General features: G+C 38.8%; 1 protein-coding gene across 1 annotated transcript in view; it reads left to right on the top strand.

Annotated features, from left to right (window-relative positions):
* The window catches only part of LOC116997380 (ras and Rab interactor 3-like), a 157926-nt gene that overhangs the window by 35357 nt on the left and 95259 nt on the right, over positions 1-27310 (top strand). Inside the window, exons 3-10 of the mRNA XM_033061961.1 lie at positions 17287-17363; positions 18538-18612; positions 20456-20540; positions 22027-22130; positions 22822-22896; positions 24451-24476; positions 25171-25224; positions 26262-26404. Coding sequence (XP_032917852.1) covers positions 17287-17363; positions 18538-18612; positions 20456-20540; positions 22027-22130; positions 22822-22896; positions 24451-24476; positions 25171-25224; positions 26262-26404 — 639 coding nt within the window. The remainder of the gene's footprint in view (positions 1-17286; positions 17364-18537; positions 18613-20455; positions 20541-22026; positions 22131-22821; positions 22897-24450; positions 24477-25170; positions 25225-26261; positions 26405-27310) is intronic.

The raw sequence follows: 27310 nt of genomic DNA, 5'->3' as shown, positions 1-27310 counted from the left end.
TAAACCCTCGAAGCATGAAATGTAACATTGTCTAATAATATTTTCTCTGAGAGCACAATGGCTATTTTGTGTCTCTGCACAGCATATACTCACTTTGGAGTGGTTTTTTTTCCCTTTCCTGAATTTTTGTTTAAGAGGCAAAATCTTGAGACTGTTATGAGTCTGAAATATTTTCATCAAAATCATCTTAATAATACACTCACATAAGTGTTACAGACACATTTATCAAAACGAGAAAAACACAGCTCACACACATCTGTTTGAGAGTGTTAACTGAGCTTTTACAAAAATTAAAGTAATAGCAAGTCCAACTAACTAAATGTCTAAACTATTTAACCTACATTACAGTAGACATCTTGAAAGTGCATTCCTTACTTTTACTGGCATGTTTAATAACAAGGGAGGTATTTTTGCAACTCGTCCTTTAATGTAGACGCTATTATTTACCAAGTCTTCAGTTGTGAAACCTCTTTGCATCTCCATCACCAAAAGTGACGGAATAGTGAGCTGTGAAATTGGTGACCTGAATGATCTGAATCCAAATGGTTTATTCAAGATAATATGTCAGGGTATTGCCTGAGTTGAGGACAGAATAGTAGCACAACTGTTACAGTTTATTAATTAATAATGTTCAAAAGTCAGCCAAAAAGTAATTCAGATTTTGGTAGAGAAAAGATTCTAAAGTCTAAAGAAATATGATGAATTGGGCCAAAATGTGCAGTCATATTTCAGGGAAAAGCCACTGTGAAAATAATTTGACTTAAGTAAGTACTGCTGGGTTTAATTTTCTGTGTTTTAGAAATCACTATTAGAAATTATTGAAAGTCTTTCTGATCACCTGATCTGAACTGCAAGTTTTACTGGACTGATACTGTTCAATCAGGCTCTTTACACATTAGTTATTTTTGTGAGTTCTTTTATGGGAGCTACAGGATTGGGGGTTTGGTTAAAATGTTTTTAACATCTGTGGTTCCCATAGGTTCACTTCTAATAAAATACATGGGGTAATTGTGTTTTCTTTTTGTGTCCTTAGTGGATTACTGAGGCAGTTCTTGGTCTGTCTGTATGTTTCTGATACTATTTTTACTCTGTTTATTACATACACTAATTTTCTTTGGTGTTGTGCTCTGTTGGATATCTTATACTTTACTCATAGTTTACTTGCCCTCCTTTTTATTTTTCTTTTAGCATCATTCATGTTTCTTCCTTCTGTTGACTTCTTTATGACATCTTCATCTCTGCTGGTTTCAATCATCACTTATTTGATATTTAATTTCCAAGTGTGTGTATCTGTGCCTGATTCTCACACATTTTTCTGTTCTCAGATCTTTAGTCTTTTCTTCTGGATGTCCTTGTATCTCATTAGCACATCACTGAATGTTTAGTCAAAAACGGCATTTTCCCTCTTAGTAATTATTCCTTACTGTGCATGTTTTGTGTAATTTCCCACTCCTCATTTAGTTTTCTGTACTTCCCTCTGTGTGTTCTGCACTTGTTTCAGTCTTCTCTTTCTTAGCTCTTTGTGTCTTCAGAAAAAGTCTTTGATTTCTTTGGCAGCCCTGGATGTACACACAGATGGGGGAATGGGATGCTGGAGAGCAAGCACTTGGAAAGGGACCTGGGGGTTGGTGGAAGTTGAACTTGAGTCAGGAGGGCCAGCCCTGTCCTGGGGGTGTCAGGTCCAGCATTGCCATGGGACAGGGGAGGGATTGTCCTGCTCTGCTGGGAGCTGGGGCGCTCTTGGGTGCCACGATGTAACAAAGACAGTGAAGTGTTGGAGAGTGTCCAAGGAAGGCCACAAGGAAGGTGAAGGCTCTGGAGGAGGAGCTGCATGAGGGCAACTGAGAGCACTTGGTCTGTTCAGCCTGGAGGGCAAAGAGGAAGGACTGGCACTGATCTCTGCTCTCTTGTGACAGTGACTGAAGGTGTGTCAGGGGCAATTTAGGTTGGATATTACAGAAAGGATCTTCACTCAGAGGGTGGCTGGGCACTGGAACAGGCTCCCCAGGGAAGGGTCACAGCACCAGTGACAGAGTTCAGGCAGCGTTTGGACAATGCTTTTGGACACATGGTGTGACTCTTGGGTGTGGTCCTGTGCAGGGCCCGGAGTTGGACTTGGTGATCCTTGTGGGTCCCTTCCAGTTTAGAATATTCTGTGGTTCTTACCTGCTTTCTTTTTTTTTTTTTGTTAAAACCTTTTTCTCTTGTAGCAGTTACTTTATCAATAATCTCTTAATCCCTTATAGTGTTCTCTATGTTTTCTTTTTGGTTTTATCACATTAACCTTGGTGCTTTGTTGTGTTACCGTGTACATAAGTTTTACAAATAGTGTATTTGGCATAATGAACTTCAAGAATGCTGTGAAGATAATCCATTGCTTCAGTTTTTCTTAACAAGGAGAACATTCCATAATGATGGGATGACTTTCGTGTATACTGTTTAGCAGCTCTACTTTGTTGGATTTGAATAGTGAGAAGTTCTGTGCAAAACTAAGCTACTATTTAGATTATTTATTGGTTAATATATAATTAACCCTGTAATCTCACTTTCATGTCTCTAGCATGCCAGTATGGTAGTACTTAAAGGCTTATTTAAAGTATAGCTGACATTTAAGCCAAATACATGTAAACTGGCTTTTGGAATCTCCTCTAAACACTTTCCTCCTGTATCCCTTAACCCAGAGCTGTGCTGGTGGGGTGGTTTTTTGGGTTTCTTTCTTTTTTTGGAGGGGGAGGAGGGGTGTGAGGAAGGGAGATGTTGGGTTGGTTTTTTGCTTTTTTTTTTTGGGTGTGGTTTGTTTTGTTTTGGTTTTAGGGATTTTTGGCATTTTGGTTTGTTTTGTTTTGGGTTTTTGTTGTTTTTGTTTGGGTTTTTTGGTGGGGAAATAAATGTGTGATTGCATATCAAATGTGTGGAGAATTGTGACTTTGTAAAGACTGGTTTTGTTTGTTTTTTTAATGTCAACATTAACACTGTGTTGTATCCTGTATCTAGTTTTCCTACTGCACTCCTGCTGTCAATACCTATACCAGTGCTTTATTTGGAAGGTTCTTCAGTGTTCTTATGCCTTTATGTGGCTGCATTTATTATTAGGGAAAGGTTCTACTTTTGATTGTTCATGTCAGTTACTCATGGTACAGTGTTCCCTCCTTACATGTTAATTTTAGGCAATTACCACCTGCTCCTCAGCTTCTTCCAGTGCCTCAGCCTGCTGGTACAGCTGTGCCATCCTTTCCCTGGAAGCTGTGGCTTCCTCAGGTCTTCAATCAAATTTCCTCCTGCTTGATGAGGTGGCAGGGCAGCCCTTTGGAGAGTACCCCATCACTCTTCCCTGGCTGCAACCTTTTCTGTCATTACTAACATTGATGGTATTTGTTAAGGTCTACAGTTATTATTGCATGTGTCAGAATGTGTCATTTCATTACATCTTTACCAGTCACAGCCCAGTCTTAAGTGTGCTGTATCACACCCCAAAACCAGGGCGGGCCTCTTCCAGTGTGAAACACCCCTTGCATCTGAGTCCTCTGATGATCTCCTGTGTTTCAAATACTTCCACAAATGGAGTTTATTTCAGTCTGGCAATCGTTTTCCAAAGTGCCCCAGCATCCGTTGAGTAAAAGGGGCTAGGTCTGGTTTGGGCTGCTGTCACTGTATGTTACTGGGTATGGCCGGAATTCTCTAACACTCAGGTGTTATCCTTGCTTCCTTAAGGGGTCGGAGACATTTGTCTTGGGTGGGGCATCACATTGTGTTAGAGTGGCTGAGTAATTCAGAGCATTCTGGGGCTGCCACTGCTTCTCCATGCAGGTAGCAGAGCACAGTGCCCACAGTGCCTGGGTTGAAGGTTGGAATAAGGAGCTCAATCTGACACTGATGTCTTGTAACGGGGTGGTGTTTTGCACCACTTAATTAGTGTTTTGTCTGAAGTTTCTTCTGTCTTCACTCAGAGCCAGGATTAAAAAACACAGAGATGAATTTTCTCATGTTTGGTCTTGGTTCATTAATTCTCATCTAAAGTACAGAAAGTTCAGCAGCACTTCTAGCCACCAGCCAGAAGCAAGCAAAATGGATGTGCGTCCAGCTAGCTGCAAGGTCTCTTAAAGCTAAGCAGTCCAATAGAGAATTAACACCTGTATTATTTATACTTTTAACCCAATAACCAAATTCCCGTGACCCACAGTGCAGCACTAACTGTCCAATCAGGAACTACCGCCTGAAACCATGAAGAAGGAAGAACATCGAAAGGAGACAGCACCCAAAATCCTCCATCTTGTCCCATACCTATTACTATATTATAAAAACCTCAAATTTAAAACCCTTCACTGTGTGAATTCACACGCTTCTGTTTTAACTACACACCCATGACTTTAACTCCAATACTTAATTTTGGAAGCCTTCTCCCTTCTCCAAGGTCTCAGGTCAAAAGCTGTGTTCTCCAGGTGGTCAGTGCTGGAAAGCACAGAAAGCTCAAAAAAAGCAGGTTTCTGGGATCCAACAATGTCTCAGTCTTTTCCCCCCTCAGTTGTGTAGAAAACCTTACATTATGGCTTTGATAATCATGGCTTGTGTGCTAGCTCAGCTTTAGTTTAGTATACATTGAGTATAATGGCTGAATTGTCAACATATGTTTCTCAGTACTTAGAATTGTTTTGCCTACCAGTGGTATATATGTAATATATCCTTGGCATAATATATAATTATTTCTCAGTGTAAATGGTGCTGTAGTCTAGCAGAATATAGTTTTACTTTTTAGTTACAGCTGGAACTGTTTTAAGTGAAATTAACTGTGAAGGCAAATATGCCTTTGCTTAGTGGCTTTCTTTTAGATAAGATCATCACAGGAACTTTATCAGAGTAGTTAAATAGGTGCCTGACTCCAAAAAGAAGTTTAATTGAAATGAGAGCAATATTAATACAAACTTCTGTAACTGGTAGGCTGGATTTGTTCTGATGACCTTACTCAGACAGAGTGCTCAGCCCGTTATGGAATCTAGGTCCTTGATATGTGCCATGTAGTTGCTATAAGTCACCATAAAAACTTTTTCTGTTTTGAAATGCATAATCCAAACAGTTTTTCTACTTCAGAATTCTTTTGTGTAGCTCCAAACCCAAACTTGAGAGTAACATCATGCAGTTACAATGTTTGCACTGTTTATGTCTCTGAACCTTTGTAATTAAAGCAAAATATGTGGGCTGGAATCTCAACCTGATGTAAATCAGCAGAACTCCATTAACTTCTGTGGAGCTATGCTTTGTAATTTCAATATTAGCTTTTCAGCAAAAATGTGGTTAGGAAATGAGAGTTAAAGGGAACCTAAATTGAAATGAGTTTTACTCTAATTTATGTCTGCAAAGTGCAAATATGTTAAAATCCCCATGTTGACCAAGAAAAATCCGTACAATTATTTTGCTCACTGAACCATTTAAGCTGTTGATTTATCTGCAGACACGTTTTAAAGTCTTCCAACTGTTAAATTTAGGGGAAAAAAAACCCAAATTGATAAAAACAAGCTGTTACTTGGTTAGCTGCCCAGTCTTGTGTTAAACCACAATATATGCTTTCACTGTAAGAATCGGAAGAGTTTTTCTAGTGGATGGGACAACTGCTGGAAATCAAACTGGTACATATCATTCCCAACTGTGGCATTAATCACACCATGCAGTTGGGGAAATCATGTTCTATCATTCAGTTTGTGTCTTCACTGCAAAATTAATTTGAATGATCTATCTCAAATTAGTTTTACATCAATGAGAAAAACTGCACTGGAAAATAATGCAAAGGCTTCACACAGGGATGGAATGACTGCAGTGATTGTATTAGTGGCTGATGAGAGGTGCTGAGGTAAGCAGTAACTAGTGCTTTCTGACAGACTAGCTAGCTGGAATCAAAGCACTGCCATGCTCAAGTTAAGGATTTAAAAAGGCATAATCCATTATTAAGCAAGATTGGTTTATCAGACCTTACTGTTTTGCAGACTGGGTGCAAGATTTTATGACCAGTATGTTGTTTTTCAAGTACCAGAAGAAGCATTTTCACAGAACAGTAGGCTAGAAAAGTGGTACTCATCTGGTAGCATCCTTTGGTGTTTGCAAACCCTTGACTCCAGGTAAACTGAAATAGACAAACAGGTCAGTCATCTTGCTGTCTTCAACAACTACATTTGTGCCAGGCAATTGAAGGGAGGTACAATGACACTATTAAGTCAATAGATTTAGTAGTCCAAAATGGACATGTAAGGAAGTTTTGAATGCTAGGTCTGGCTCTCTGGGCAGATGAGATATAATTGACCAGATCAGCAGTTTAAAGGTCTGCTTGCCTTACATCTGGTGAAAGCAGATGAAGTTTGTGGTGAGGCTGTGCTGTCTTTAAGTACTCACTGTTCTAGTCCACATTTCTTCATTTTCTGACCACTGTTTCAGTCACCTTCTGCTTCTGCAGCCATATTCTGTCAGATTTCTTTTTATGATTGTCTCTTTTTTCTGGTGCACAGCAGGAATACAAGGAACCACCTTATTTGTGCATGTTATATATATATGTGTGTATATATATATGAACATGTGTTACATATATATGAACATATACATATATGTTCTGTGAATTTCTAATACGTGTTAGGAAGTGGGGTTTCCTCATCAATTCATCTAAACTAGTACTAAGAGAGCAAAACTGGTTTCTGAACCATGTGATGTAATGACATGAAGATGGTACAAGCTTATTTTAAGACCGAAGAGCAGTGCAGTGTTGTTCCTATATGGGCAGAAGTGAAAGCAATCTGTATGTTTTGCAGCAGTATGTTTAGGCTCCTTGAATGGCACTGCAGAGTGTAATGTGGGTAACACAGGAGTCTTGCCTCATCTAGACAAGACTCAAAAACATCCTTTGAATGAGCAATTTCTACGTGTATTTTTGTGGGCAGCATCTTGGTGTGACATTTAAGAAAATTTTGGATTGTGTTCTGAGAGGTTTTTTAATTTCATATATATGGTTTCAGAAAGTGCTTTATAATATGTGGCCTAAATATGTGCTACTGTTTGGTATGATTAGAAGAGTATGGACTTTTCCTATTGCTCCTCTTGTTGAGAATTTAGTGCATATACTTAACAGATTTTTTTCTGCCTTCCTTAGCTTTCAGATGCTGATTCTTTTCCTACCATGTTCTGAGGCTCTGTAATTCCCTGTTGTTATTTTTGTAGCTACCTCAGTGGTATTTAGAGACAGTGATTGTTTCCCATGGTGCCTTTCTGATGGTCCAGGTAAAAGTGCCTTTCTTGTTTCTTGTGACTGGACAATATAGTTTAATGCCTGCTAAACCATTTGCAAGCATCCAATATATTTTTTGATGTGTTGGTTTGGGATTTTCTGCAGAATGGTACCTCATAGTCTGTATGCAGACTGAGTAGTAAACCAATGCAGAATAAGCTGGAGAGAACTCATCCATTTGCTTGTCAGGCAGTGATGTTTGGAAAGAAATTAAAATCTGCTAGCACTGTTTAAATTGTTTGCACTATCGCTGGCTGCTTTGGCATGAGAAGCACATGAATGCAGTACGTGCACTCAGGATAGTGACAGTGGGATGCCTGGTTTTACAAAGCAACACACCTGACTTGCAGCTTGTGAATTTTTGCAGAAATAGAGAAATACCTGAGTTCAAGGAGCTATTTGTAGTACCAGCAGCAGTGAAGCAGGAGCTCCAGCTATGACCTATATATTCAGGCTTCCAGCTGGGCTTGTGCCATATGAGCTGAAGCTTGTGTGACAGTAGTTCCTCTGTTAATGGTATCTGAGCTGGCTGGATTAAAGGGAGACATGTGTTGTGTTTAACTGTACTTTCTTCTATGCTTAACTTCTAAGGTCTAAAAAAAGCCTGTACAGATCTGTTATGATTGGGCTGTGACATTGCTAAATTGATGTACCTTTTTTCCCCTTACTTCCTTCCTTTTGCTCATTTCACTTCGGTAGCTTTTAGCCTTGTATTCCGTTTTGCTCTAAGTAGAGTCTGTCTCTCCTTTCTGTGAATTGGTATGAGCTTCATTGCAACGTTTACTTACAGATAACCATGGAATAGCATTCCCTGTGATTGAAGACAGCATGAGGACTGTAATTTTGGATTGTGAAGTTCTTGTAATGTTTATCTTACTACTTTCCAACAGTGGATTCTCCTGCTGTTTGCCTCTATTCTACATCAGGATCACTTTTGTTCTGGAGTAATTACTCTGCATTTAGGAGATAAATCAGTTTCTCTCCCTCAAATCTCCAGTGCTGCTTAATAGGCTGCTGATATGTGGAAGTCTCCAGATCCTCTAAGAAGCTGGTTTTTACTTACCAGATTTCATATCAAATGTGAGGATATTGAAGTATGTAGTAGAGGCTAGAACTTAGAAGAGATTGCTCTTGAAGCACTGCAGTACTGTTTACAGCTTCTTACTGAGTTTCTAGACTAATGAGAAAATGCTCCAAGGGATGTTGTTTGGGGAGGACTGTGCAAATCTGCCATTTGAAAAATTATTTATGCAGTAAACAAATTGTGACATAGGAGCTGGAGGGTTGAATCTTAGCTGCCTTGGATGAGATTACTTATGTGGAAAAGGTGAAGTAGATTCTTCATCTGTGGCATAAGAAATGTGTTCATGACATTTTTTATTATTGAGCAGAAACTGTATGTTGGAATGTTCATGTATTTGTGACTTTGAGCTAAAGCATCTGAGCTGAGAAGTAATGCTGCAATCCAGTGTGTTCAAAAAGTGTAAACCTGGCTATACCACATAAGCGTGGCTCACATGGAAAAATTGTTGTGCTTCTGATTTACATATGAAAATGAGTCTTTCAAAGCACCAAGGGGTACATGGAACCAAAAATTATACAGACTTGAAAGTCTGACTTCAGCCAGAGGTTTTTAACACTGTTGGAGGGTTTTTTTGAGAGTTTGGCTGGTGCAACTTGCAATAGTTTTTCAAAATTCAAGTCCCTTCCAAGATAAAAGCAAAGTTTGGAGAATTAACCAGCAGATCACAGCTTGTGCCATCAACAGCCTGATTTTTTTTTAAGGGCTGGGTAGCATGTCTGAGTTCCATGAAAATGTTGGCTTGCTTGTAGTGAACTCTCTTGCATATTCTGGCCTCAGTAAGGTCACCAAAGAGGCCTTAAGACCCCTGCCTTATTGCAGCATCTTTGAATTTTACCTCTTCCCTCTTGGTTAAAGGAGTTTTTTGGACAAAGTACAGAAATACTCACTGTTGGAAACAAACGTAAATTGGCAGGGATGGAACAGATGTTTGAGTTGGGTTGTTTTGCAACTGCCTTCCATAATTTCCCTTCCGTATCTAAAAGGAGAAGCTTCTAAGTAAGAAAAGTTTAAACAATACCCATACCTGACTTCATTGTATGCCTTTCTCTGGTCTTAGTAGGCCTGATTTAAAGTCTGCTATTGCTCTGCTATCTCATGCCCATTTGATTCCAGAAAAGCAATTTGTTTAATTTAATCTTAGCCTGGTAGAGTCTTAGCCATGTATAGGTTTTGTGCTATTTCGACTTGAAGAATATTACAATTTTCCTAGATGGTTAAAATCCCTGCTTGGATGTGGTATATTTGAAGTATTACATTTTGTTTCCTTTTCTATGCATTTGTGCCAATACAGCTGCTTTTAAATGAGCCATGCTGAAGCTTTTACTGAAGTAGAAGGGATTCAAAAGCTTATTATTATGCATTAACTGTACTGAAGGCACAATAGCACAGTTTCATTTAAAGTGCACTACTGTTCTGAATGATAGCTGCTGTGGCAGCTCTTATGGTTGCTTAATTATTTCTTCTCAGTGTTTTCTACATGTGATCTGTTCAGTTTTCAAGTAACATGGTAGCTTTTCTGGCTACCAGCAGTTCAAACTTTATCTGTGGTCTGTCTTGGATCCAGTCAATTTTGCCAGTCATTTTGCCATTTGAATGTGGTTGTCACTTCTCCTGAGGGTGTACCTGGCAGGTAATAGCCTCATATTCTGTGGCATTTAGGGTCTGTCTCCAACATGTGTATGGAGGTAGTAATCACCCAATTTTATTCACTTAAGAAGGGCGGGTGGAAGGAATTTGGTTGTACAGGAAAGTACTTTCGTAGTCATTTTGCAGGCAGAGATGTTCATGGAACAGGATCAGTGATATTTTATAAGGAAAGAGGTTATCTCCTGTCACTTTATTTATATCTGTTCTTAAATGTAATCATCTTTCTTATTAGCTCTGCCATGGTAGCCAGCTTTTACTCTTTGAAAGGCATTTTTGATCCCGTTGTTCACATGGCATCAATGGAATAATATTGGAATGGACTAATAATGCATGCCTGTGCCAAATAAGGACTTCAGATATTCAGAAAAGGTGATTTCTACCTTGGACCAAATTCACTTTAGTGATCCCTCTTGCTTGCATATTCAAGCAGCACAAGGAAGATTTTCTTCCTGCTATGAAATTCTGTAGTGTGGGGAAATATACCAAGGGCAGCTTCTGTGGTGGCTGTTCCTTGTATCCTGCCTGCTGACAGAGTAATTTTGGGAACCAAGGAAGAGATAGTGATCAGCTCTGATTGTCAAGCTATTCATTAGGCATAATACAACAGTATATGTAAAAGCAGCTCCAGTGCACACTCAGTAAAAAACCTGGGGAGTTAACACCCACTGTATGTAAAAGTGTCCTTTTGTGCCAAGTGAAGTGGGTCGTTTCAAAGGGGGTCACCAATTCACAGTGTCTTAAAATTACATTACACTTTTTGTAATCTTTGTAGTGAAGTGCTATGACTTGTCTGGTTGATTTCAAAGCCCATTGTTACAGAAATCAGATTGGCATTTTCCCCCTGGCAATACAGTTTATGAGTAGACCTGCAGTGAAATCCCCTTGAAGATGCTATTGACATGTCAGACAAAGCAGCCCCTTCTTGGTGTTATTGTGAGGTGAATAAACTGAGGTTTTTAAGTGATTAGGCTGAACAATTAGCATAAATTCTTTACATCCTTTAGTCCTAGAAGAGATTTTTGAGTCTGACTGGGATTCTAAACAAGACCTCATTGGGTTTGCACTGAGGATACCAAAACCTCATAGTGTGATGTTTGATTCTCCAGCTTGTTTGCAGCTGGAAGGCTTGCCTGTGTAAAAAGTAAGGAATGATTCTTTTCTGTAGGATGAAAAGTTGCCTGACCTTTTAATAACTGTCCTTTTTATGTGAGTCACAGTATTGGTTGTTAATCCAGTCATTATCCTTTTTCTAAAAGGTGGTGATCTTGCTAGGGACATCACTTCTTACCTTATTTAAAAAGGACACAGTGAAAACCCAGCATAGCCAGAGAGCTCTCTCCTTCAAATGAAATAAGATGCTGTAGACCATAGAAACTGTAGACTCTCAGGAAGCAAAAAATGAGAGAAAGGTGTAGAGGGAATGTCAAATGTACAAAGCTCAGCATGGGAACTAGAAGCAAATTCCATGTAGAAGACACAATTATTTACTGGTAACTGATGTCTGTAGTTAATTCATAGAACAGTCAATTGTACAAGTAGTACAATTTTAACCATTCACATTATTCCATTGTGTTTATTCAGTCCTGAGAACCAGAATTATTCCCCCCCAGCCTGGAAATGACATGTCATGTCTGAAAAAGCTGCACCAGTGCTGGACCCTGGCAGTGTTTGAACTGCTTTGCCAGCCTTGGCTCAGAACAGTGTAAACAGAGCTGAGGCAGTGTGAGTCAGTAAGTGAAAAAGGGGAGAAGGTGAAAATTATTTTAGTACCCTGGTTTAGGAATCTGGTGTGTAAAATAAAAGGGTTGGTGTCCATAGGAGGTGTTTTGAAGAATACACACATGCTTTGTGGAAAACCAGTGTCCTAATAAGAGAAGATGCAAGAAGAATTCAGAAATTTTGTGTATGGTCTGGAGGCAAGGGAGAAAAAACCAAACAAAACACAATTCCAAACCTTTGGACTCTTTTAGAGTTACTTTAATGACATTAAAACCATTAACACAAAGGTTAATACATGAAATTCTGCTCTCTGGTATGTGGATGCATCCTTGTGTTGCAGTGCTTGTGTATTCTTGTGTCGTCACTGAGTCCCTAGACCAGGAACTGGGATTTCAATCATGCCTTTTAATTTTTTGGTTTCTAGATAATTCCTAATGTGTCTTTTCATTGTTTGACATTGACTTAATGAGTGAAAATACTTTTTTTATAAAAAAGTCAATGTAAGACTAGGATTTAATAAGGTATTAAATATTGTAGTTAATCCAGTTTTGTATAGATATTTTTATAATTTCATACTGATGGAAAGAGAATTTTCAAGGCTATTTCATAAATAATACCATTTTTTACAATCATATATTAAATGGATTTCATGGTTGAGAGTTGAGTCAGTTATTTGCTTCATAAGCTGCCACTTTTGCATTGCACATAGAAAAGCACTTGGGAGTCCTCTTTTGGTTGAGCAATGCAAGTAGAATTAATATACCAGAGAGATAAAATTTGTTCATCATTCTACTGTTTGTGAGGTGAGGGGTGTGGAGGAGGATGCTTGGTGTGCCTCCTGCCAGATGGTACTTTGCCTGCAGATAGAAAGCTTGATCTTCGGCATCTCAGTTTTACATGGAGGCACAAACTCTTCTCAAAGAAGTTGGGTGGCATTTCAAATTATTTCATTGTGCTTCATTTGGATTATTGTTACTGTTGCTTTATTGTTGCTCAGGTAGTGTAATCCATGAGACAAGTTTACTAAAGAGTTATCTCTACAGGAGCATCCTTACAGAATTTTTCAAATAAACATGTGTTTCTTTGAATAACCCATTCCTGATTTGCTGTAAGACTGCTGCCTAGGGTTAGTATCCAGCAAAAGCTGAACTGAGCATGAGGGAAAATCCACAAGTCATACTGCTGCAGAAAACTGGAAACAGCTGTCTAATGGGAATGGAAGCTTAAAGTTTGATAATTCCTACTTTTTCCAGTAGGCATCCAACATGATTGGTGAATTCTTCCTTATGTCTTCTTTGGTCCTTTTAAGATATATATGTTATCAGCTTTCGTGTTTAAATGCACTTGCTGAGTGTGCTGTTTTTCTTCACTGGCAATTTAGAGTTAAGAGTCTGGTAGCTTGTGAAAAAAAATAATCTTTAATGTACTATGGCACATCTATGATTTTTAATGATTATTCAAATCCATTACATATAATATAGTAAGTATTATTAAATAGGAGGACTTTCATATGACACATTTTACATTTCAGTAAACTAGTAAGATCTTTGGGTTTGACTTTGTTGGTATTAATACTACATTACATAACTAAAGTCAGTACTTTTCTATGAGCAAAAGCTGCGTGCTATTCTTTTTTTGAAGTACACAATCACAATATTTGCAGTGCACAGGTTGTGCAAGGGGATCAGCTGTGTGTATTATGTCATTCCCTGAGACTGCCTGCATGTACTGAGGTCACCACTGTCCTTCTGAGACTGAACCACTTCAGCACCTGAGGTAATAGGTGAAACATGACAGGGGACTGGCCCTTTTGACATTCATGGTAAAGACAATATGGGAAGATGCTTTCGAAGTTGCTAACCATTTTTCTGTAAAAGTCTTCCCAATGCACTGATTTTGAAGAGTAGTATGGGCTAAAGTCACAAATGTTTTAAAATCAGTAATAGTTCTAAGACATACTTATCAGCTGATAGAGAACCCTTGCATTCAGAGAGGTGTTGGAAGGAGTGATGATTTTCTGGCTTGCCATCAAATCTTGTAGCAGATTAGTACAGAATTATAAATTAGTGTAGTTTGCAGCACCTTGAAGTCTGTTGTAGGTTCAACTCCTGTCACACAAACTGTTGACATTTTGCTGCTGACACCAGGTAATGATGCATGCATTTGCTTGACAGGTACAGAGACGCTCACTTCTGCACACAGTGATGAGTTTGTTCGCTGTCACTGAGGCACCATTATGTGTGTATGAACACAACACCAAGCGTGGAGAGGATGAGAAGGGAATTGCACACAAGCAGAAATACACTTAATTGCAGAGGTGCCTAAAGCTGTTTACAGTTCTTAAACAAATGCCCACAAACTTTAAATATTCAAGCTGTCTTGTGACTATGATCGTTGAAAGGATACAAGGGGAAGTATATAATTCTGTCCTCTGTCTGTCCTTCATCCCCTTACATACCTGTTCTGGGTGAGTCTGATGATCAGCAGTCCCTGAGTGCCAGGGTGAAGGGGTAGGCACTGCAATCTGTAGCTGTGATGGGTCCTGAAGGGACAGAGGAGTGAGATGCAGGCATTAAGAGGGGCAGTGAGCTTTTGTGTACATCATGTGCCTTATTCCCTTCCTGCAAAGGCAGAGCTGATTGCACATAGCCTTCAAAAATCTATAGATCCATTTTCCCTGTGAGGAAAAATATGAAGAGTTGTAGCAGGCTTGAATGCTTAGCAGGTGTTAAGACTTGGCATGTTTGTTGTGAGTAAATCAACTGCTAATAAGGTGAAGAAATCACATGTCAAGGCAGGTTATAAAACCACAGATCCACGTGGTTGTTGAGGTGGTTGTCAGGCTTAGGGGATTCTGAAACTTAACTTCATTGGCAGCCTGCCTGTCAGAGTATGGGTAGGGCATGTGGGAACAATGCTCTCACGGTACCCAGAATTAATCTGCTAACAGCCTAGCAGGGCAGGTGTCACCCACATGCCGGGGTTGCCCCAGCTGCTTCGTGCCAGCTCTTTGCTCCAGAGCCATGTGGCTCACAGCTTATGCTGTGCAGCTGCTCTTGTGTTCTGTTCTGAGGCATGCTCTTTGCATGCCTTGTATAGCTCTAGCCACAGACAGCTCAGCCAGAGCTCTTTATCAAAGGTGAATCATCCTTTCTGTCATACCGTAATCAAGGATTTTTTTAATGTCCATGACTCAGAGGAAAAGGTGCTGTTGTCTCCTCAGGTTGTAACTGGATAAGGTGCTTTTGTTTCCCCACTCATTTAATGATTAGAGAGAGGGAACAAGCTACAAAATGATGGTAATTTCAGTATAGACTTGGCTTTCTCGGTGCCCTCTCTTCCCCCTGAGATCTGGATGAGCTGCAGGACCCATGAGTTTGCAACAGTACCAGCAGGATAAATATTTCTGTATTTCTATCTGGTTTTAAGATGATGGGTGTATGTTCCCCTCCTTTTTTTGGCAAAGGTTAACCCCATTAGATATACTGCTCTTCATTTCATCTCCTTCTCCCATCTGTTCTGTCTCTTTTCAGTAGAAACCAAGGAGATGTAGCTCCCACTCAGGCAGACAGATAACTCCATCTCCCATACATGAGAAAATATCTCTGTATAAAGCAGAGCAGTGCCTTGCTGTGCATGCATCAGATTGTACCACGAGGGCAGACTGCTCTCTCAAACTCTTATAATGTCATATTCCCTCTGTCACCTTAGACAGATGAGGGAATGCCACTGCCCCCTTCAGTTAAGTGGTTTTGAATGCCCAGGCCTAAAATAGGACCCAGGGGAATTCAAACAGCTTTTTCCTGAGAAACCAGGTTATCACAGCAGTAGGGTAAGAAAAACAAATAGTTTAAAATACTAAAGCCATGATACAGCTAGTGAACAAAGAACAGTATATGTAGATAAGGTATGCAGAATTTATAGATGATCGTTAGACCAAACCTATGATTATTTGGATAGTAAAGCCATAAAATCAGCAAATGTTTATACAGTGAATTTCCATACTGTACCTTGGAACTCACCGATAGGTGGCCATTTGATTAAGGAGAAATCTTGCCTACCAAGCTCCAGAGCTTTGTTTAATTTCCCTGATTTTTAAAGAGGATTTTGAATTGTCTTGTTGTGAGAAAATCTGCACACCATGAGTTCTTTGTAGAGAGGAGCATTATATTTGAGAAAAGCTGTCTTCATATTAATTCATGCAATATTACCTCTGAGAGACAACCAGGTATTTATTACAAGCAGTTATCTATTACTAATGTCGTTATCACCAGAATATATTGTTATTGCTGTTTATGAAGAAAGGCAGTTTGCAATGAAACTGCTTTGCTTTTGTTTTGTGACTAGATGCCTACAGTCTTTTTTTATTTTCTGGTTCACACCTTTGTTGTCCTCAGGACTTCTGATTTCTAGTTGGTATTAACTTCAGACAAGTAAAGTCACCTTAGAAAGATTAGAAAAATGGTAATTTTTATTCATGCTTTTTAAAACTTGGGTTTATACTAACTTAACCATTTTTTAACATGGTACTGTGAAATATTGTACAGTCATCTGAATGAGATTACCAGGTAGGTTCTAGCTTCCCAGGTGACACATCCAGTTTGCCAAGTTAGGGATATATTCCTTCTGCCATATGGTGGCAGTAAGGGAGTGGTAGTTCTGGCACAAACACCTGTGATGGGAGCTGCACACCTTTGCATCCAAATATGTGAAAAGATCTGCCTGGTGCAGGGTCCTGCTCAAGGCTCAGGCCAGGGCTCTGTTCTTTGCTGTCCTATGTGTATTCTCACAGCCACAGCTTGAATGGAGGAGACAGAGGACAACATGGGGGTTCCAATGTGGAAAGTACTGTGTGTGTCCTGAATACATCCATGTGGGCATGGTATTTTAACCAGTGATGTAAAAACAACCAAATTGTGTAAGATGCCAGCAGCTGTACATCTGGGTCTAAATTTCCTTAATGCTTTTTTACTTACTGATCGCTTCAGATAATATTAATTTTTAATAGGCAGAATTTATTCAAAAAACTCCTGCCTTGTGTGTTTACTAACTTTTTACCATACTTTATTTCATCTGGTAGGGAATAACTTCACTTAAATGTACTGACAAAAAGTTTGTAAAGCTGATGGTATTTCAGTTTTATTCAAGAAGAGTACTCCACTCTCGTGGAGGGAATGATATTACATGGAGGGAATGGTATTTTATTATACTAGATATCACTATATATAGCAGTGTATTACTATAAGGAACCTACTTGGCTGTTACATGCATATATGCTTCTATTGGCATCTTAAAATGTTCATAAAATATGTAAAATAGATTAAAGCACTGCAGAATTCTGCATCTTGACCAATAGTTTGTGAATTATCCTGTACTGTTCCTGTAAGAGTGTCAACTGTGACTACACAGTGTCTCAAAACTACAGAGCACTAAAGAAATTCTGAAGTGGCAAGCGTTAATGTAATACATCAGAAAGCACTTATGTTTGGTCATATGTTTCCACAGATGCTTCCTTTTTTCATTCTTCCATTTATACATGCTGTACATTTTTTTAAAAAGTATGTTTTTCTTTCAGCCATTAATGAGTTTCCTGAAGATATATTTACAAATAAAGAACGTCAGCAAGGAGGAATTCTACTTCATATCATTGCTGTAAGTTTTTCTCTACTGTGTTTCATTTTTTTCCTTTTATGTTTCTTATTCTATTTTTATTTTTAATAAGATATTTATCATCATAGTCACCTTTCTAAGTAGAGTTCTGTATATATCAACAAATTTTTAATACTTGGAGTATTTCGTATAAGTTCATATGAGTACAATTTCTTAAAAGGTCATTGGGGACGTGTATGGTGTTGGACTTGGTATTGTTGGATTAACAGTTGAACTTGATGATCTTAAGGGTCTTTTCCAACCTAAAATCTTCATGATTATATGACTTCATGACTTAAGAAAATGATACAAGTCTGAATTTGCAATACCTATTCATTCATCCTCTTGGAGATAAAATCCTGGCAGAATGGGTCACATGACTTGTATTTCATGTTGTATAGACAGACTTTGGGATTCCTTTGTTGGTGACATTGAGCATGGTGTGGAAGTTTCTTGAGTCTCTCTTCTTTTGTGCCTCTATGCAATGGATGCCATTATAGTTTAAAAAACCCCAAACCAATCCTGAAGAAATACAGAAAATATCATGTGGAATTTTATTTTGTATTGTATTAAAAACAAAGCAAGTGAGGCCTGCAGGCTCTAGTTCTTCATTCCCAGCTCAGGGAAAATAAAGTATAATGGAGTTGTGTTTGGACAACAGCAGGATTAAGTCCACTGCATGGGCACAGGACATAAAGCTGCATAAGACAGTGGGAGAATCGCATGTGTGCAGGGAACCAGGATCATTCCTAAGTGTTTTGGTGCAGTGATCCATGGCCAGGGTCCAGGTGTATGTTATTCCCTCAATATTGTTAATCAGCCTTGTTTTACTTTCTATTTAATTAAATGGTCTGATAACTAGTTAAAAATACAGATGACTACACAACTTTTTAGCTTTACTTGTTACTTTTCCTTACATGAAATCTGTTGTAGCATCCTGTTCTGTCAAAGTGTGGTACCTTCCATATTTTAGGGTCTGATAAACATTCTTGAGATCTTACATTCAAAAATCTGGTTTTATGTCATAAATTTATCAACAGGGAGATTTTTATTTGTGATGGAATAAAAATTGAAGCTATATATTTCTGCTAGTTTGAACAAAGGTAGCATTGCCTTTTTTCCTCTTTTCATGTACAGAAAAAATCTGAAGTATCCCCTGAATTTGTTTTCTTTACAGGCTCTTTATATGTTTTATGCTTTGGCCATAGTATGTGATGACTTCTTTGTTCCATCTTTAGAGAAAATTTGTGAGGTATGTTAATGAACTTTATTACTCTTCTAGACATTTATTTAGAGAATATTATTCAAAGAATCAAAAATTTTGTATCATCGTTGTTCAGAGTTAATTCCTATAAACTTTTTGGCTTCAATCCTTTTCAAATGATTTGAGCTTCCATCAAAAAATGAACCAGTAGTCTGTGTACTCTTGTTTCTCTGGCCACATTCAAGCAGAAAAAATCAAAGATTTAATGAGATCAAATGGCAAACCCACTCTTAAATATTGAAGTATGTAATTATGAGAGTTATGGGTTATGGATGAGTCAGGTTTATTATTGTACTCCTTTTTAAAAAAGTAACTTGTGGAAAGATATTATAGGTAGAAAAATTAATGTGGTGGCTTTGCGAATCTTATTGCACATCTACCACTGTCAGCGAGGACAAAGGAGGTATATGTGGTCCTAGCATAAAGTGGAAAAAAGAGAAAATGTGTGAGAAAAGTATGTACCTTGGATATGGAATCAGAATATATATTTTATATGCAAAAAAAAGTAATGTAATGCATTTACATAATTTTTGAGAAGACTTTGCAAAATTACATGTAGGATTCTAATTGAGTTGATTGTGACAGTAGAATTTATACATGGCATGTAAATGTTGTGTTGAGTTCTGGTGAACAAAATTAATACATAATACAAATGTAGATTTTAACTCCTTTTTAAAGGCAAAATGAAAATCTTATCTCCTTTGCTTTTAAACAAAAATAAGAGCGACTGTTTTCTGAAAAACTTCTAGGGGCTTTTGTAGCTAATTTAAGTCTGTTTTCCTGAAAACATGTAATGTTAAATGTACTAAATGTGCTAAATACCTGGTGGTGTTACTCAGAGTTGTAAGTTTTCACTTATCAGTAGAACAACAAATAGAATAATAAGGGAGGTGATCAACAGTAGTAAAATACTCAGTTGGGTCTTTTCTTTCCCTTTCCAGATGTTCTGTATTTAGCCTGCACCTTAGACACCATATTTAAGTTATACCAGTCGGTTGTACCAGTTACTTGATACTGATCCTTCATAAAATCTTTACATCTCATGTTCTGCTGAACATTTAAACAGCTACCAAGAGTTCAGATAGCACACTTAGGTTTGAGCTCCTGCAGCAGTATGACTGGTAATAGATCATATTTGTGTTTATGTTCTATCAAATTGTGTAGGATGCCATTGTTATCAAGATACTTTCAGGCAAACTGCTTGAAAAACACAGGGTTTTTTTACTTCTTTTGTCACTAGTTTCTTTTCTATGCTTGAAAGAAAAATAATGTGCTAAAGATGAGCCTGGAGAGTCTCAAAAAGGAAAAAAATTCGTCCATAAAACCATGTTTATAGTTCAAGAGCAAGATCTTCAGACTGCTAAATTGGTGCAACCCACTTGTGGACCTGCACGTGTTTATGCTGGTCTGAGAACCCTAAGTTACCTATATCCTATTAGAGCTTAAGAGACACCATCATAAAAATAGATCCGTGGCCCTCTCTCTGTCTAACTGGACTAATTTTATCTGTGTCTGCGGATTCACTTTTGATTAACACAGTTGAAAAGTGAAGCCAGAAGCAAGCCTGCTGTTTGTAGGATTTTTCTGTTACCGATTTTCATTTTTAAGTTTTAGAAGCCCCAAGAGTTGGGGAGTTGAATGAGTGTGTTTAGAGTTACAAAAGTAAATTAATGAAAACAATTCGATATGTTTAAAATCCTTTTGAATCTGCAGAGGTACTTTAATCACCTCCATGTAAGCCACAATTGACTACTCACTTACATATGTAACTATAGAACTCCACAATGTAAATACAGTAGCAGTGCTGAAAGTACCAATTGTTTTCTTCTAGAAACTACATTTGAGTGAAGATGTTGCTGGTGCCACATTCATGGCAGCAGGGAGCTCCACCCCAGAACTCTTTGCATCTGTTATAGGTATGGAGCCCACATACAAGCTTTTTTGAGATCTGCTGTTAAAATATCAGCAGCAGATCAAGGTACCCATTCTTCTGACAATTTATAATTAGCAATTGCCGCTGTCAGCTAGTCTGTTGTTCATGGTATAATTAACTGCTCAAAATACCTCATGAAACATGAATACCTCATGTGTCTTCTCTCAAAACACAGAGGAATGTCTGATTCTGAACACAGGACAGAAAAGAAGAGATTTAAGTCCCTTGAGAAGTAATTTGATATATTTGGAAATAGATTAAGAGCAGCCCTGAGGAGAAAGACTTGAGGGTGTTGGTTGATGAGAAGTTCATCATGATGTGTCACTGTGCAGCCAGTGTGCACTTGCAGCCCAGAAAACCAGCTGTATCCTGGGCAGCATCAAAAGCAGTGTGGCTAGCAGGTTGAGGGAGGTGATTCTGCACCTCCACTCCACTCTCATGAGACCCCACCTAGAGGAAGAGACTTTTAAAGGACATGTAGTTCTTCTGCCCTGCAGTGGGCAGTGACATTACCAACCAGAGCAGGTTGCTCAGAGCTCCATCCAACCTAAACCTGAATGTTCCCAGTGGTGGGGCCATCTTTGTGCCAGCATCTCACCACTCTCATTTTATCTAGTCAGAATCTAGCCTCTTTTAGTTTAAAACCACTACTCCTTCTCCTAAAGGTCCTAAAAGGTTTGTCCTCTTTCCTGTAAGATCCCTGTAAGTGTTGAAAGGCTGTAACATCTCCTCAGAGCCTTCTCCTCTCCAGGCTGAACAAACACAATTCCTCAGCCTTTCCTCACAGGCAGCCTCCCTCATTGCTCTGTCCTCAGCTGTCCCTTCTGAGCAGCCCCTAGCCCTTGATAGCAGCATTCCAGTTGTGGGATTTGTCCAACCAAATTTCAGTAATGGCGACTAGGTTGTAGCTTTCTAGCAGCATGATGGCCTAAATTTGATAAATCTTTACTAAAGCCTTTGTAGCCTTTATCCTGACTGACATTTTTATAAACTTTAGGGAAATGCAGTTCAAAGGAATGCACCATAACCTCGCATTCAACTTCTTGAAAAGCAGTGAGTGTAAGCCTTTAGGCTCCCTTTAGCAAGTAACTCAAGTAACTTTAGCAAAAGTTATCTGACTGCTCACTTTGGAGAAAGACTTCTGTGCTTTAAATAAATCCCATGCTTCTAATGTTACTGGAAATGTTTTATTCTCATTTGAATGGATTCTTGTACAGCTAAAAACTAAGCTGTGAAACAGAGAATTTACTAGTGAAGAAATCATTTACTAAAAGTATATATGTAGAGGTATTAAACCACAGATGGGGAGCTGCTAGCTAGACTAAAAGTACAAATTATTACACAGAGAAGTGAACCTTAATTATGAAATGTGTTTTGATTACTCTTTGAAACAGTCTCTACTTTATATATTCTGAGTGACCTAAAATTAAATGACAGAGGTAGTTATGTATGTTTTGCTCCCTCTGCAGGTGTATTTATTACTCACGGAGATGTAGGAGTTGGGACCATTGTTGGTTCAGCAGTTTTCAACATCCTCTGCATTGTTGGTGTCTGTGGACTGTTTGCAGGACAGGTTAGTAAGATACTTGTCCTTACATAGTTCAATTGCTTACAATTTAGGGATCTCCATGATCGTATATTAAAGAAAAAAGACAAAATCACAGACAAAAATGGTATTGTGAAAAACCTCAAGGATTGGAAAGAATTTACAAATGCTTTACAAATAGCAAATGTTTCCAAAGAGTTCAGCTGTATTGTCAGCACTCTGAACATGTAGCATTCAGAGGAAGCTGGTTCCTCGTCATACAGTACTGTGTTTACAGTCAACTGATCAGTGGCATCTGCTGATCCTTCCTGGTACTGATAACAGTTAAAGAATCTGGGACACAAGCATGAGATTTGCTCCATTTACTCAATAGATGGTTAAACTGTTTATAGTCCAGTATATTCACAAATAAAAGGAACGAGGAACAATTGATTTGCTGCAGACAAATTATGACCAAATCAGGTATCATTAGTAAGAAATGTATTTCAGTAATGAAAATTTCTACATAATTTTAATTGCTAGTTCTTATTATAGATCCATTATCTAACAGACTGATACGTCTTCATGGTAGCGTGAAACTGCATTTGGTTTCAGAATTGTTACTAATAATAATAATTAGTCTGCTCACACACCTGAGTTATTGTAAGATAGGGGCCTTTTTGCTTATTTGTTTTTAGACTTCCATATTATTCATGGCTGAAGGTGTGGTATTTTTCAGGTGGTTTGTCTCACCCAGTGGGCTGTGTTCCGGGATTCTGTGTACTACACAATATCTGTGATCATACTTATTGTTGTAAGTAGTTCTCTTATCAGTTACTGTGTTTCATTGCTTGAATTTTTGGACAACAGCTTGCTAACTATTGATAGACACTAGCAAATAATTATTTTCCTAGCTAGTTCTACTGGCATCTGGAAGTGAGGACTGAGCTCCACAAGGTTGTATAAATGTGAAAATTTCATTCACCTCCATGGAATGTGTCCCCACCTTGTCCATCAGTGTCCATTCATTTTGTACCTAATGTTTGTAAAGTTCTTTAAGCTATTAGGATACTGTTATGTGTAGGTGTAGAAGCAATTACAGGCAACCTTGCCCTCACAGTCACAATTGTACTAATTACCATAGAAGAGGAACGGCCATGGCCTTAATGGGTCACAGCTGTGACTAATAAAAATAACTGATAAAAGGGGTGGGTTGGCTGGTCATAAGGCTCTTGGAGGCAGAGGGTCTGGAGAAAGAGGAGTTTTGAGGAGGTAGAAGAGCCCTGAGGAAGAAGGAATGATCTAGAGAGACACAAGCAAGGATGAGAGCTGCTGCACTAAAAGATCTCCTCTGAGGTCAGTCTGGGTCTGATGCAGTCAGAGCCTGCTGTTGGAGCCTGCAGCCATAGCTGAGCTAGGTAAAGGCCTGTGTTCAGAGTCTGCAAACCAATACTTGCAGTCCAGCAGGAAATAGCCATCAGTCAGAGTTTGCAGCTGGACCCTACAGCAGGAGCTTGCTGTAGTCAGAGGATGGCTAATCAGTAAAGAATAAACTGGGACCCTTTCCACATTGTTCAATGAGAGTCTGTGTCTTGGCTCATTTCTACACCTAATGGGAGGTCTGCTGCAACAGTTATACAGTGCAGATAGCATTCTCCTCAGACCTAGGAGACAGCTGCTTGTTGTGGAAGTGAAAAACTTTGAGCTACACATCTATTTTGAATAGAGAATGTGGCTGTTTCTTGCTTCTACAGAGGAAATTTATTTCAGATTCTGGGTAAGTTTTTCCATTTAGAGCACAGGTGAGATACCACTTTGTTCATCTAGAGCAGTGTAGTAGTTCCTGCATGTACATATTTAATGTGTCTGGCAGCAAGGCAGGGAAGAATCCACTTAATCTGTATTTTGTAATACAAGTGGATCAGTAGCTGTGTATTCAGTAACATCAGTTACACAGGGTGGAGTAAAATGTGTATAACCACTTGACTCGAGAGGAGAGGGAAAATGGCTGCCTGTTCTGCTAAGACTAGTCTAGCTGTTAAAAGGAATCGAGAGTTAAGGTTTTTTGAGTAAGTGACCTTGCTGTGATTTGCACAGCATAGCATATGAGTATATGAGTGTATATCTGTCTTTCACATGCTTGTGTTGTTAACAGTACTTAAAACATCCACTGAGGGATCCAGGCCTTGTTCACAAGGTTTGTGTTTTGTGAGGGGCAGAATCCATACAGTGGAAGTTCTGGTTAGAAGGGTCAAAACTTGAGTAGGTCTGTCTAGATATTGCTGATACTTGCTGAAGAAATTTGACTGTTTTTTGAGAGATCAGAGAAATTACAGATTTATGTGTTTCCTTTTTTTCCTTCTTCTAGTTCATATATGATGAGAAAATAGAATGGTAAGTTGTGTAAATTATTCCATGAAGTCCTGTATTTGCCATGCGGTTCACCAGTAAATAGAGTGGTAGGGTAATTGACTTCTGTTCTACATACTGAGAGTATGAATTGGATTGAACACTTAGGAAATCCTATGTACTTTGTTTAGGCTTAGTTTTTTGGATGGTCATGGAAAACGAAAATAAAATGAAAGAACCAGGAAACATCAAGCCTTACACAGAGCCTATGCACTTGCTTAAAGATTCCCATGTGCAGAGAGGGTAACCAAAACTCTTCTGCTCTCATGCTGACTGTTAACATATGTGGGGATGCCAGGTGTTCCAATAAACACTCCAGTGTGAATCCTAGCTGGAGGATCATAGGCATCTTCTAACAGTGCTCTCAGAGTGCCTGGCCTATGCTTCAGCACTGAAATGACAAAAGACCTCGTTGTTACAATCCTCAGAGGGTAGCTGTGGTTTCAGTCTGCAGAGCACATTTCTGAAATATGTGCATTGCATTTTATTGCATGGTTTTTGAAACTTCAGGGTTTGCTTCCCTTCTCATTCTGCTGAGACACCATCTAATCTTAATGATTTGAGTCCTGTGTACACAAATGTGACTAGTACCAGATGTTTAAAGCACACTCCTGCCTAAAACTTGTAAAGCATACAGCTGTTGGAGTGGGCTTCTAACACTTCTTTCTGTCTTTTTGAGGTGGGAAAGCCTTGTACTCATCATTATGTATTCATTCTACATACTTATCATGAAGTAAGTACTTCTCCTTGCTGTACCCTTTAGATGTTAACTGACCATCATTCCTTTGGTCTTGTGTTTCCTTGGCTTTCCTGCCTGAGGGCAATACAGCCAGTCGTATTTCTCTGTGAGATCTGTTGGGTTTTGTGCTTAACCAGTTTAATTCTAGGTTTGTGCTCAATCAGCAGCAAATACTTTCATGCAACCTTTTCATAGTGCACCAGAGGTGAAGTAGCTTTCGGGAAAAGTAGAGAAAAGTATAATTTATACAATGGTATATGAAAAGATTGCAGGGTACTCTGGATTATAAACGCACATCATGTCAGCTCTTAGTCATTTTGTACTCCCTGGAGGACAAGGGCAAGGAACATTAGCATGTATTTATCTCCAGACCATCTCATAGCAGGTTATTTACTGGCACCTTGTGTTGTGTCACTGCCTCTGACAGGAGAGTCAGAGGTCTGACTGTTACTGCGTCTGTGTGTCCACCCTTCTATTGCAGGTTACTTAGACTTAGATCCCTTCATGCCTTCCCCTCACAAATCACCCTGTTGGAGCTCCTTTTTCTCCTACATCAAGTCTTAGCAGAGGTCATTGGCAGGCCTCTCAGGTCCCATCCTAGTGCTAAAATAGATACATATGCTGTCTTTAGAAGGTCAGCAGTCTCAGAAATGCTCAAGAACCCTCCCACAGGGAACACAGTATTGGACGAAACAGTGACGTGAATTGTGACCTGATGCAGGAGGAAAGAAGCTGCTGCATAGTGAATGTCCTGGCTCTGAAATCCCAGCTCCAGCATTTTGCCTTCACTAAATCTGCTCTAGTGCCTTTTTGCAGTTTGCTGTATGTCATGAGAGATAGGTGCAGTCCTTGCTTTCCTATCAGGTTGCCAATGAGTTGGCAAGTCCTTTCTCTTCACTTCCTATGAGTTGTCAGAGAACATGCATCTAGGCTTTGCTGCTTGCCTGCAGAAATTGTTCTCAGATGGCTTAAAAGCTTGCCAAGAAAATGCAAAAATCCAACCTTTTTAAACCTTTCCTTTGCACTTTCAGGTACAACGTGAGGATGCAAAATTTCTTCACTCTTAAAAGCAAGAATGTTAGAAATGGTGACACAGTCAACAATGAGCTGGAAGATGGTAATAAACGTTATACCTCTAGTTGTGATGACCCATCCATTCCATTACTATGGAAAGGTAAGGCTGAGCAGACAGGACTTGGAAAAAGAGTAGTTCACAGGATATCCTTTTTATCTCTTTAATGTGGATCAAAACAGTATCACTGTTCAATCGTGAGCAGGGTTTACTTGATAATTCAGCAGTGAGACTGCCACATTTAAATTTTTTTTAATATATATTCTGAAAACAAACTGCTTTGCACATTGGCAAATTTTTTCTCTTTTTACCTCCTGTTCAGTGATGAGCTACAACATTGTGAAAGAAATACATTTTTTATTATCAGGAAGAAGGCAATTTTCTCTTCAAAAATTAGTTTGGAATGAGAAGCTGAGATGTGGTTGTTGAAGGAAAGGACCTGGGCAGATCAGTGAGCAAGAGGGGGTTGCATGTTGAGTTCAGATTTTCAGAAGACTGGTTTTCACATGCCTAAATGGTCTGTATGCATCACCAGACATGTATAAAATTGAAAAATGCAGGTTCTTTGCTACTTTTATCCTTATCATAAAGGAAAGATGATACCCAGCTTCTGGAAAGTAAGCAAGAATACCTGGGTATTTAAATGATGGTGACTTTGAAATATTTTCATGTCATTTTATAATGAACTTCTGGGAGCATTGGCTCTAATAAAATGAGGCCTGTTGCTTGGATGTGGTTTTATGTCCATGCAAGTTTCTGTAGATGCCTCCTGTATGCACGTGGAGACATGGGAAAAAGATAATCCAGTTGAAAACACCTAGATATCCATGGTTTTTACTTTTGAGGAATTTGTTTGGTTCTGATGTCATCTCCCAGCAGACTCTCCTTTTCTAGCCCTTGTGGTAAAGAGACAGAAGCACAGATTGCTTGCCTGTCCACCTATTTCCTTTTCAAGGAAATGTGTAGATTATTGAATGCTTGTGAAGGACATGCAGAAAAGAAGCACGA

This window comes from Catharus ustulatus, chromosome 6 (genome assembly GCF_009819885.2).
Source record: "Catharus ustulatus isolate bCatUst1 chromosome 6, bCatUst1.pri.v2, whole genome shotgun sequence".
Classification (NCBI taxonomy): Eukaryota; Metazoa; Chordata; class Aves; order Passeriformes; family Turdidae; genus Catharus; species Catharus ustulatus.
The sequence above is the reverse complement of the archived record's forward strand: the minus strand, read 5'-3'. Positions and strand labels throughout refer to the sequence as shown.